Raw genomic sequence first — 13,127 nt, forward strand, 5'->3', positions numbered from 1 at the left:
TGAACTGGTGGACTGGTGGACTGGTGAACTGGTGGACTGGTGGACTGGTGGACTGTTGAACTGGTGGACTGGTGAACTGGTGGACTGGTGGACTGGTGAACTGGTGGACTGGTGGACTGGTGAACTGGTGGACTGGTGAACTGGTGGACTGGTGGACTGTTGAACTGGTGGACTGGTGAACTGGTGGACTGGTGAACTGGTGGACTGGTGAACTGGTGAACTGGTGGACTGGTGAACTGGTGGACTGTTGGACTGGTGAACTGGTGGACTGGTGGACTGGTGAACTGGTGGACTGGTGAACTGTTGGGCTGGTGGAATGGTGAACTGGTGGACTGGTGAACTGTTGGACTGGTGAACTGGTGAACTGGTGGACTGGTGAACTGGTGAACTGGTGGACTGGTGAACTGGTGAACTGGTGGACTGGTGGACTGGTGAACTGGTGGACTGGTGAACTGTTGGGCTGGTGGAATGGTGAACTGGTGAACTGGTGGACTGGTGAACTGATGGACTGGTGAACTGGTGGACTGGTGAACTGTTGGGCTGGTGGAATGGTGAACTGGTGGACTGGTGAACTGATGGACTGGTGAACTGATGGACTGGTGAACTGTTGGACTGGTGAACTGATGAACTGGTGGACTGGTGAACTGGTGAACTGGTGGACTGGTGAACTGATGGACTGGTGAACTGTTGGACTGGTGAACTGGTGGACTGGTGAACTGATGGACTGGTGAACTGTTGGACTGGTGAACTGGTGAACTGTTGGGCTGGTGGAATGGTGAACTGGTGGACTGGTGGACTGTTGGACTGGTGAACTGGTGGACTGGTGAACTGGTGGACTGGTGGACTGGTGAACTGGTGAACTGGTGGACTGGTGGACTGGTGAACTGGTGAACTGGTGAATCTGTGGAGCAAAAAGACCTGATTCAGATTTTTAGAATGAAGACATCTATTGACTTGTTTTCATAAGAGACATGTACATTTATGTGCTTTTTTTCTTTATCCCTTCTCTTCTCCAGGTGTATGAGAGAGGAACCAACATGGAGCAGTTTGTGACCCGCTTCCTTCTGAAAGAATCGGCCAATCAGATCCAGTCTCTGCTGAGCTCTGTGGAGAGTGCAGTGGATGCGATTGACGAGCAGCACAGCCAGTTGGGGTGAGTCCACCAGGGTATCGCTGGCTGCTATGTGTGAAATTGAGTGTGTGTGAGCGCGCGTGTGTGTGTGAGTTTATGACGCGCACGTGTCATTGCATTATGTGTAAAACCCAGATTGTCAGCAGCTGTAATGGAAACCAGGCAGTGTTTCAAGCATAAATCTTCTCTGGTTAAAACATCTGTCGCTCTTGCTCACACACACACACACACACACACACACACACACACACACAAAAACCAATTTTCACCTGCTGCATAACATTTTCATCAGCTTTTATTTCACCCGTATCCCTCCGTTCTATCTGCCGTTCTTAAATCACTCGTTCAGATGCAAATCATGTCCTCCTTCTTTCTTCCCTTTCTCCATCATTCCTTTTGTAATCCAACCTTTTCCACCATTCTTCTTTGTATTCCAGCCATCAGCCTTCTAAAGCAAGTCCACGGATGTCAGAGAAGCGCCATCAAAACGCCGTTCCTGACTATCCGCCAAACAACAGAGTCAGTGCCAGAGAGGCCGTCAGGACCATCAACACGGCTTCAGGTGACGAACGCCTTCGTCTTACAGGTGGACGCCATCTGTTTGTGTGATTAGCTTCATATGTCGTTCCCGTAGAGAGCCCACGCCAGTCTGGAGGAGCACAAATCCAAGACAAACTGCTGTTCAGCAGTTTTTACAGCAGCCTGCACTACACACACTCATTCATATGTGATTTACTCTCCATTGTAAAACCCCTCAGTCGGGTACATGCAGAGGTCTGAGGCTGTTTCCCCGCCATGGAAAATGTCTGCGTGGATAAATTCCTTCGGAGCGCGATTCGCAGGAGTTGGTGGAAGTGAAACAGTGAAGGAAGATGATGAGAGAAAGAGGAAGATCAAAGTATTCCTCAGTGTTACCAAAATATTTATGATACGATTTTTACACACTACTTGCTTCTTTGTATTTGCATCAGCAAAACCAGTCTAAAGAGAATTTAATTGACTTTTACTCTCCAACGTTTTACCTTCGTTTCATCTTTACCGTTAAAAATGAAACAAAATTCAGTGTTGTCTTGACAAACACAAAAAACAGCTCAAATAATCTTTTTTATAATGAATTAAAATAATGCATTGAAAATCTTTATCATTCTGCTTTGCAAATAGAAGACCCCCCCCACCTCCCCATCAGAATAACCTGCCAGGTGAATTAGCCAAATGCTAACTGTATCAGATGCTGACATTTACATCTGACTTTTGTACATGGTCATAATACTCCATAAATTAATGACATATTTGTACATAAATTAATAAAAAAGAAAATAAAAAACTGTAGACAAGGAGGCTAAAGTGGCTTTGGACCATGGTGAGGGATTACACAGACCCGACTGAAGGTTTGTCTCCTTACATGCAGAATTCGCTCCGTTTGATGGGATAACGTTAAGTTGCATTTCATTAAGTTGTATTTCCTGACATGTAACCAGTTAAAAGAAACAAACTGGGAGTAAATTAATGAAATTAAACCAGTAAAAGTACTCGAGTCCACTCAAATGTTTTGCTGCAGCATGAGTGTGACTTTGTGTGTGTGTGTGTGTGTGTGTGTGTGTGTGTGTGTGTGTGTGTTAATTGAGCTGTGTGTGTGTGTGAAGCTCAATTAAAACACAAGCAAACTAATAGATTGTTTGATTATTTAGTTGAGGATGTGAAGGAGCGGCTTTTATCTTCTCCCGCTCTGTACTCGCCCTCCTCTCGCTCTCGCAGCCTCCAGCAGCTGGTAGTCGACACTGCAGCACATGCTCACCTTGACACTCTGCACCCCCTCCAGCAAATTGCTCGCCAGGGAAATGACACTTCAAAGGTTGTTGAGATACGGTAACGCTTTATCACTGCTCAAACTTGACAGGAGACAAGTGAAAAAAAATCAGTTAAGTGGGGGCTCAGGTGAGAGGAGGGCCTCAGAGCTGAAAGCAAACTGTATGCAGGCAGTTGGCAGATGTTGTTATTGACAAGTGTTACTTAATGGTGAAGAGTGTTGTTGTTTCAGGGTTAGGGTGTCATTTTGCTCCAAGGCTGTGTGATGAAGGCTGAAAGCTGTTCGTCTTCCTCTCAGCCATCCAATAACTCATTTATAACCTACTTTATTTATAACCTACTCATTTTTTCTGCTTTAAAGATCTTTTTTTTATTTCTATTGAAAGAAAGCCAGCATATTTCTTTGACTTCAGTTCCAAGTTTACACGTAAACTCACCTGTAATATATCCTGGTAATACGAATGTCTGATCAGCCAATCACAAGACAGCAACTCAAAACAAGTAGAGATTTAGACATCATCACGGCGATTTTCCAAAGTTCAAATGAAAATGGGGAAAAAAAAGGAATTTCTGTTAATATGAAGGCATGTTTGCGGAGAAGAGAATGGACAAACTGGTTGGAGAAATACAAGACATCAAATCATCACTGGTTCCAACCAGGATATGCAGATCATCTCTGAACATGCAACAGGTCCAGCCTGGAAGCAGATGGTCTCCAGCAGCAGAAGACCACACCGGGTTCCCTCCTGTCAGTAAGAACAGGAAACTAAGGCTACAATTCACACAGACTCACCAGAACTGGACAATAGAAGATGGAGAAACGTTGCTGGTCTGATGAGTCTCCAGTTCAGCTCCACATTCACATGGTAGGATCAGAATCTGCTGGAAACATCATGACAACATGGATCCATCCTGCCGTCAGGATCAACGCTTCAGGCTGCTGCTGGTGGAATGGTGGGGGGAGGTTTTCTGGTCCCACTTTGGTCCCCTCAGTACCAACATGACCTGGTTTAACCTCCACAGCCTACCTGAGTCCTGCTGCTGACCATGTCCATCCCTTTCTGAGCACAGTGTAGCATCTTCTGATGGAAACTTCCAGCAGGATGATGTACCATGTCACAAAGCTCACATCATCTCCACCTTGACGATGAGTTCACTGTCCTCCAACGGCCTCCACAGTCACCAGATCTACATCCAGCAGAGCAGCTTTGGGATGTGGTGGAACGGGAGATTCTCATCATGATGAGGTGGAACGGGAGATTCTCATCATGATGAGGTGGAACGGGAGATTCTCATCATGATGAGGTGGAACGGGAGATTCTCATCATGAGGTGGAACGGGAGATTCTCATGGTGATGAGGTGGAACGGGAGATTCTCATCATGATGAGGTGGAACGGGAGATTCTCATCATGATGAGGTGGAACGGGAGATTCTCATCATGAGGTGGAACGGGGGATTCTCATCATGATGAGGTGGAACGGGAGATTCTCATCATGATGAGGTGGAACGGGAGATTCTCATCATGATGTGGTGGAATGGGAGATTCTCATCATGATGTGGTGGAACGGGAGATTCTCATCATGATGAGGTGGAACGGGAGATTCTCATCATGATGTGGTGGAACGGGAGATTCTCATCATGATGAGGTGGAACGGGAGATTCTCATCATGATGAGGTGGAACGGGAGATTCTCATCATGATGAGGTGGAACGGGAGATTCTCATCATGATGAGGTGGAACGGGAGATTCTCATCATGATGAGGTGGAACGGGAGATTCTCATCATGAGGTGGAACGGGAGATTCTCATGGTGATGAGGTGGAACGGGAGATTCTCATCATGATGAGGTGGAACGGGAGATTCTCATCATGATGAGGTGGAACGGGAGATTCTCATCATGAGGTGGAACGGGGGATTCTCATCATGATGAGGTGGAACGGGAGATTCTCATCATGATGAGGTGGAACGGGAGATTCTCATCATGATGTGGTGGAATGGGAGATTCTCATCATGATGTGGTGGAACGGGAGATTCTCATCATGATGAGGTGGAACGGGAGATTCTCATCATGATGTGGTGGAACGGGAGATTCTCATCATGATGTGGTGGAACGGGAGATTCTCATCATGATGAGGTGGAACGGGAGATTCTCATCATGATGAGGTGGAACGGGAGATTCTCATCATGATGAGGTGGAACGGGAGATTCTCATCATGATGAGGTGGAACGGGAGATTCTCATCATGATGTGGTGGAACGGGAGATTCTCATCATGATGTGGTGGAACGGGAGATTCTCATCATGATGAGGTGGAACGGGAGATTCTCATCATGATGAGGTGGAACGGGAGATTCTCATCATGATGAGGTGGAACGGGAGATTCTCATCATGATGAGGTGGAACGGGAGATTCTCATCATGATGTGGTGGAACGGGAGATTCTCATCATGATGTGGTGGAACGGGAGATTCTCATCATGATGAGGTGGAACGGGAGATTCTCATCATGATGAGGTGGAACGGGAGATTCTCATCATGATGTGGTGGAACGGGAGATTCTCATCATGATGAGGTGGAACGGGAGATTCTCATCATGATGTGGTGGAATGGGAGATTCTCATCATGATGTGGTGGAACGGGAGATTCTCATCATGATGAGGTGGAACGGGAGATTCTCATCATGATGTGGTGGAACGGGAGATTCTCATCATGATGTGGTGGAACGGGAGATTCTCATCATGATGAGGTGGAACGGGAGATTCTCATCATGATGTGGTGGAACGGGAGATTCTCATCATGACGTGGTGGAACGGGAGATTCTCATCATGACGTGGTGGAACGGGAGATTCTCATCATGACGTGGTGGAACGGGAGATTCTCATCATGATGTGGTGGAACGGGAGATTCTCATCATGACGTGGTGGAACGGGAGATTCTCATCATGATGAGGTGGAACGGAGGATTCTCATCATGATGAGGTGGAACGGGAGATTCTCATCATGATGTGGTGGAACGGAGGATTCTCATCATGATGAGGTGGAACGGGAGATTCTCATCGTGATGAGGTGGAACGGAGGATTCTCATCATGATGAGGTGGAACGGGAGATTCTCATGGTGATGTGGTGGAACGGGAGATTCTCATCATGATGAGGTGGAACAGGAGATTCTCATCATGATGTGGTGGAACGGAGGATTCTCATCATGATGAGGTGGAACGGGAGATTCTCATCATGATGTGGTGGAACGGGAGATTCTCATCATGATGTGGTGGAACGGGAGATTCTCATCATGATGAGGTGGAACAGGAGATTCTCATCATGATGTGGTGGAACGGAGGATTCTCATCATGATGAGGTGGAACGGGAGATTCTCATCATGATGTGGTGGAACGGGAGATTCTCATCATGATGAGGTGGAACGGGAGATTCTCATCATGATGAGGTGGAACGGGAGATTCTCATCATGATGTGGTGGAACGGGAGATTCTCATCATGATGTGGTGGAACGGGAGATTCTCATCATGATGTGGTGGAACGGGAGATTCTCATCATGATGAGGTGGAACAGGAGATTCTCATCATGATGTGGTGGAACGGAGGATTCTCATCATGATGAGGTGGAACGGGAGATTCTCATCATGATGAGGTGGAACGGGAGATTCTCATCATGATGAGGTGGAACGGAGGATTCTCATCATGATGTGGTGGAACGGAGGATTCTCATCATGATGAGGTGGAACGGGAGATTCTCATCATGATGTGGTGGAACGGGAGATTCTCATCATGATGAGGTGGAACAGGAGATTCTCATCATGATGTGGTGGAACGGAGGATTCTCATCATGATGAGGTGGAACGGGAGATTCTCATCATGATGAGGTGGAACGGGAGATTCTCATCATGATGAGGTGGAACGGAGGATTCTCATCATGATGTGGTGGAACGGAGGATTCTCATCATGATGAGGTGGAACGGGAGATTCTCATCATGATGTGGTGGAACGGGAGATTCTCATGGTGATGAGGTGGAACGGGAGATTCTCATCATGATGAGGTGGAACGGGAGATTCTCATCATGATGTGGTGGAACGGAGGATTCTCATCATGATGAGGTGGAACGGGAGATTCTCATCATGATGTGGTGGAACGGAGGATTCTCATCATGATGAGGTGGAACGGGAGATTCTCATCATGATGTGGTGGAACAGGAGATTCTCATCATGATGAGGTGGAACAGGAGATTCTCATCATGATGAGGTGGAACGGGAGATTCTCATCATGATGAGGTGGAACGGGAGATTCTCATCATGATGAGGTGGAACAGGAGATTCTCATCATGATGAGGTGGAACGGGAGATTCTCATCATGATGTGGTGGAACGGAGGATTCTCATCATGATGAGGTGGAACGGGAGATTCTCATCATGATGTGGTGGAACAGGAGATTCTCATCATGATGAGGTGGAACAGGAGATTCTCATCATGATGTGGTGGAACAGGAGATTCTCATCATGATGAGGTGGAACGGGAGATTCTCATCATGATGTGGTGGAACGGAGGATTCTCATCATGATGAGGTGGAACGGAGGATTCTCATCATGATGAGGTGGAACAGGAGATTCTCATCATGATGTGTAGCAACTGTGTGATGTTTCATGTCAATATGGAGCAAAATCTCTGAGGAATGTTTCCACTTTGTTGAATCTATGACACCAAGAGTTAAAGCTGTTCTAAAGGAAACAGGACTCCTACCTGGACCAGAAGGTCGACTTAATAAAGTTAGCAGAAAGTGTAAATGTAGTGATTTTGCTCTGAACATTAATGAGTTTAAATGTAATTAAATGATGGAGCAGAAATACAGTAGAATTACAAGTGTGTAAAGATGTACAGATTAATTGTTGTCCTAATGTCTTTTCTTGATCAGTATGATCATATACCTTATAGAATATTACTTTATTATCAAGAGTTGAAATTAGGAAAGACAAGACAAAAATAAAAAGTTGCGTCCTCCTGACTTCATGTGTACAAGCTGTAGTTGACTCGATGAAAATAATCAGGTATCCCTCTGAAAGTTGCATCTGCAATAAACAGTGGAGCAAAACTAAGTCCTTTCCTCTGGGCAGGATGATCCAGTCTTTCTGAGGCTAACTGGAACCAGAAAAGCTTTTTTCCCCTGAGTTTAGACAAACAGCTCTCAGCATGGCTGCCACTCAGATGCTTCCAGGTCACTTCATTCTGTTAGGAATCTTCCAAAGCTGAGACGATTATTCAAGCAGAGCTTGGATATATGTGAGAAGTGTTGCTCTCAGAAAAGATGAGATGAGTCACCCACCAAGGTTGAGAGGGACACCTCTGCTCTGAGAGCGTTTGGGAGCTCAGCCTGGATGGAGATGGACTGATGGTCTGTCGGCCAAATCCACGTCTATTGTTTGTCGTGTCGTCACACAACACGAGTCCTCTGTCAGAAGTTGTCACAGTGACCCAGCGGTCCCGATGCAAATACTCCCACACACAAACCTGCATGTGCCGTCTCTTTTCTAGATTTATAAAAGCCTGCAAACTTCAGAAGGCTAATTTCTTCGGCTGGTTTTAGCCAAGAATCAATAAGACTTCTTATTAATCATTTGTCTCTTACAAACTCTTTACACAAGCAGCAACGATTCATCAGTGAAATAAAAAAAACAGGAAAATCTCCCGTTATTGAGCAACAGAAACCTTATTTTATTAGCAGTTAGAGGAAAGCTTCCCGCAGAGGTAAAGAAATAATTAGATAAATAAAGCTGATTACAAGTCGTCCCTCCTCGCTGCAGAAGGAGGACCTGCAAGCCCTGCCTCATCAGCTCAGCATGCCGCCTGCAGTGGCGATAATAAGCAGGAACACACTCATTTTTTACATCCTTTACAGATCTGTGTTTTCCAGGAGACCATGAACCGCTCCTGCTCTCCAGTCTTCCCATCATGTCCTCCTGGTTCAGGTTGATCTTGGTTTGATATTTCCTCAGAGTGGTTTTACAAAACTCTGCTTTTTGAGACGTAACGTGGTGTGTGTGTGTGTGTGTGTGTGTGTGTGTGTGTGTGTGTGCTGGCATGATGAGAACCTTGCAAAGATCCATCTATCCTATGCAGTTAAAAATAATGTCAGACTGCAGAGGATGACAGGATCTAGTTTTTGACGTATTCATCATGTTAGGGTGTCTGTAACTGCGGCTCCTGCTCACATCATGCACACACACACACACACACACACACACACACACACACACTGTCATGTGACAGAAACCTCATCAGCTGCTGCCTTGACCCATTTTAGCTGAAGTGTGAACATCAAACTGAAATTACACGTGAATTTGTTGCCTTGAAAGAATTTTATGGCTTCAGTGACACAGTTCTGCGCGGAGCGCCGCTAACTCGGCGCCTGTAAATCTTTGTTTCCAGCCCCGGCGGAGCGCTGTTGTCAGGATATATGGGACACGACACACATCACTGATTTCTCTTCATTCCAGACACATTAACAAGACGGCAACACCTTACAAGCAGCTTCTTTCACTTCTTGTTGTTCAGCTGACGGTTGTGGCAGGATTGTCATTTTCTTTTTTATGCTTTTGCTCTTTCCAGTTTGTTATTTACTGCACAGTGAACATTTGGAAGAAGCGAACACATTTCCACTCAGGGTTCTGAAAACACCATCGTTCTTCTGTTCTCGCTACTGTGTTTGTTGAATGTTTATTTTTCTTTTTGGGGTTTTCCTCCGTTTGTCCTCTGAACCCCTTCAAAGATGGGAACAAGACCTTCTTTTTGAACGTCTATGTTGTTGTAACATCATTTTCTTTGATTTTTTAAATGATTTTTTCAGGTTGTATGTATCAGCGTTGTGAGTATCGGGTATCAGGATCATAATTTTGTTTCTTTGGCAACCCATCATTACCCAACAAGATCATATTATCTGTATTAACACTGATAGGAGCCTTATCAATAATAATAATTTGACCATGTATTATTCTATGTTATCTACTGGGTTAAATATATTCCACAGACACACTGGCATCACACTTTTTTCCCACTATATCCAGCTACTTTTATGTCACCTTGACTCTCTGTGACCGCATTTGTCATGCACACTGTAAAAATTCTACACTCTGATTTTAGACGAGTCCAGTTGAACTCTAAGATTTGCCAGATCTCAGACGTGTGCATAAATGTATCTGCTGACTTGGCCAGAAGCTCTTGTAATGTCGCTCAGTCTCCTCCTGAACCTTCATTAATCATCCAGGAGTTGTGCGTTTCAACCATAGACTGTATATAAAAGATGGACGGAGCCTCTGTGACGTCACCCATAAGTTTCTGAAAGGCTGAAGTGAAGCTCAGTGGGTTACGTAGAGCTAAGAGGGGGGCTGTGAGCGTGGGGGTGGATGATTGACATCTAACAAACGGTGACCAGCCTTTAGCTAAGAGCTAACTGAGCTAACCTGGAACAAATAGGAGCTAAGCAGCTAACAAAGGTAGGCGGGCTAAAGCTAAATCCCGCTGTTAACCGGCTACAATCTGCCTAATTACAGCGGGTTATCGGGTGGCTGTCAATCAAAAGGACACGCCCCCAGTTATGCCAAATTTCTACATTAAATTACTTGTAACTTGATGCATTAAAAATTCATGCAGCCTTTAACAGTTATGAAATTACCATTCTCATCAGGATTTTTTGTCAGACGAGTAATATTCTTTTCCAACATTATAGGATGAAATGAGGACTCTAAATCAGCACTTTCTGACTTTTCTCTCACTGTTTGCGTGACTTTCCAACATTAAATCTGTCTTTCGCCTTTGCTTGATGATTTACAGACTTTTATTATTCACATTCCTCAAGCCGTCATTGCTCTGCAGCATCCTCAGGCTAAAAGAAATGTAGCCTATAAGGTTTTGTTTTATCCGAGGGCATCCTCTGACACCTGCGTTTTACTTTATGACACTGCATCGCGCTCAGGCAACTGGATATCAACACTATCACCGTTGTGAATACACACTTTGGCTGATTAAAAAAAAAAAGAAAAGAGGACATTATCATAGGAAGAGAGGACAAAAAAGAGAAAAAAACTGACAGAGCAGGGGATGCGACTCCAACATTAGACTGACTTTTACTGGCCGGAGAGAGATCAGAGAAGAAACAGGATGCAAGAAAGATGCTAAGCTAGCAGCAGTTCAGTAGTGGACCTATAACCCAAATTTAAAAAAAAAATTGGGTTCTTACCTTTTTATTTTTTGTTTTTTTGAACACTAAAATATAAATGTTGTTTTTGTTTGATTTTATGGAAAGAACAGTAAAGAAAATAGTAAAAATACTAAATTGGTCTAATTTAAAACAGCAATGAGATAACAAACACTTACTCTAGACCACTGTTTCTCAAATGGGGGTACGCGTACCCCTGGGGGTACTTGGAAGGCATTCCAGGGGGTATGTGAAATCTTTTGAAGACATATACCGTTTTATGTTTTCTTTAAAACATCCTGAAATAAAATAAAATAAAATTATATAAACATTTAATATATTTTAATAAATGTAAATGTACATTCATAAACTAAATTTACATTTAGATTTACACCATTTTATTCCTCCCAAAACCACACATTCCGACATGAATTGAACCCCATCTTTTAGGAGCCAAATCCTATCGCCTATCCTGTCGCCCTGACAACGCAAATGATGGAATCCCGGTTGAAGCGTTGTAGAGATGTGCAAAACATTTGCCATTGTTTTCCACGATTAAAGTTTAATAAACTAAACACAAATGACAAAGTGATGTTTTTCATGTTTCTTTCTTAAGCAAAAGTACTTTGCAGTGGTGGGGGTACTTGGCTGAATAAGCAAATAAGCAAAAGCTCATTTTCACACTTTTTGTGCAAACTTGGGAAACGCTTGATGCTAATTAGTGAGGTTGTGGAGACTGTCAGACATTAGTATGTTTTTAAAGGCCAGCCACCAGGCCTCTCCCTGATTCCACATTTCATTCTTTAAAAGCATCCATTATACTCCTTGCAGGCTGATTAACACAGCAGCGTTTATAAATTACTGACTAACTTGCATATAGGAACGAACATCTGTCTTCTTTGTTGAGTTGTTTTGTGCTGCTTTACTCTGACGCAGATTCAGAGGTTCTGATGGAAACTATTCAAACTACATATGATAAAAAACAACTGATGTATTGATGTATTGTCCCAGTCAACAGAACCCCAGAGCTGCTGGGTAATTTAATGGCCTCCACTCTGTTATATATGAAAAATGTGTATGGTCTTTGCTTTTCCATTTATATCCAGGTTCAAAGACGTTATAAATGGATTGCAAATTAAAAACATTCATACAAATGGCATAAATTCAACCGACCAGCTGCAGGAAGCCATTTTTTGTATAAATTCTGTTGATGTTTCCATCTCTGAGAACACTCGTCATAATTAATGAAGAGAATTTGCACTTAAAGCAAAAGCTTGCAGGATTATTTGGTTTGTTTTTTTCTCAGTTTTGCTTCTTCTGTTGTTTTTCCTGAAAGTGGTAGTTCAAAGCTCTTCAAACTGCATCTAATATATGATGCTGGGCTATTATCTGCCAGAAAAACAGACAAAACACTTCTGAAGCCTTTTGTAAAGAGACAATAACAAAAAAAACCCACAGTCATCAACACTGAAGAGGAGCTTCTCTGTCATAATGCTTTTTTTTCCTTCCACGTGTCCTTTCACTGTGAGAGATTCGCAAACATTTTTCCTGTAATGAGCTGTTTGCACCAGACACACTTTCATTATTATTCTCACTCATTCATATCAACATATAAACCTTTTCTTGAGTTGCTTGGTTTTTCCAGCAGACCGTCTTCCCAGCAGATCACAGCGATGTACAGCACTGGGCTTTAAGGCAGCTTGATCTGATCACACAGGACCAAGACATGTTCATCTTCCCATCAACATTAAAGTTAATTTGGTCCCATTTTAGTTCCCACGTAGGAGCCCTGAGCAGCTGAAGTTTAATTTCACTACAAGTTTCCATCACATTAACAGCTTTTCTGCAGCAGAAAGGCTGGAGAGCAGCAGCTGAAGGATGAAATGCTGCTTGATTGCAATGCTTCCCAGATTGTTGGGGAATTCCAGATGGAGCGATCTTGGTTATTATTGCACTGCCTCCACATCATCATGAAGAGATTTAATCATTTTGAACC

At 43.9% G+C, this 13,127-nt stretch overlaps 1 protein-coding gene across 1 annotated transcript in view; it reads left to right on the forward strand.

Annotated features, from left to right (window-relative positions):
- necab2 (N-terminal EF-hand calcium binding protein 2) overlaps positions 1–13,127 on the forward strand; it is a gene marked incomplete at its 5' end in the record, with an annotated part of 220,142 nt that overhangs the window by 116,979 nt on the left and 90,036 nt on the right. Inside the window, 2 exons of the mRNA XM_079258623.1 lie at positions 1,017–1,153; positions 1,570–1,694. Coding sequence (XP_079114749.1) covers positions 1,017–1,153; positions 1,570–1,694 — 262 coding nt within the window. The remainder of the gene's footprint in view (positions 1–1,016; positions 1,154–1,569; positions 1,695–13,127) is intronic.

Source organism: Telmatherina bonti (assembly GCF_933228915.1).
Source record: "Telmatherina bonti genome assembly, chromosome: 2".
Taxonomy (NCBI): Eukaryota; Metazoa; Chordata; class Actinopteri; order Atheriniformes; family Telmatherinidae; genus Telmatherina; species Telmatherina bonti.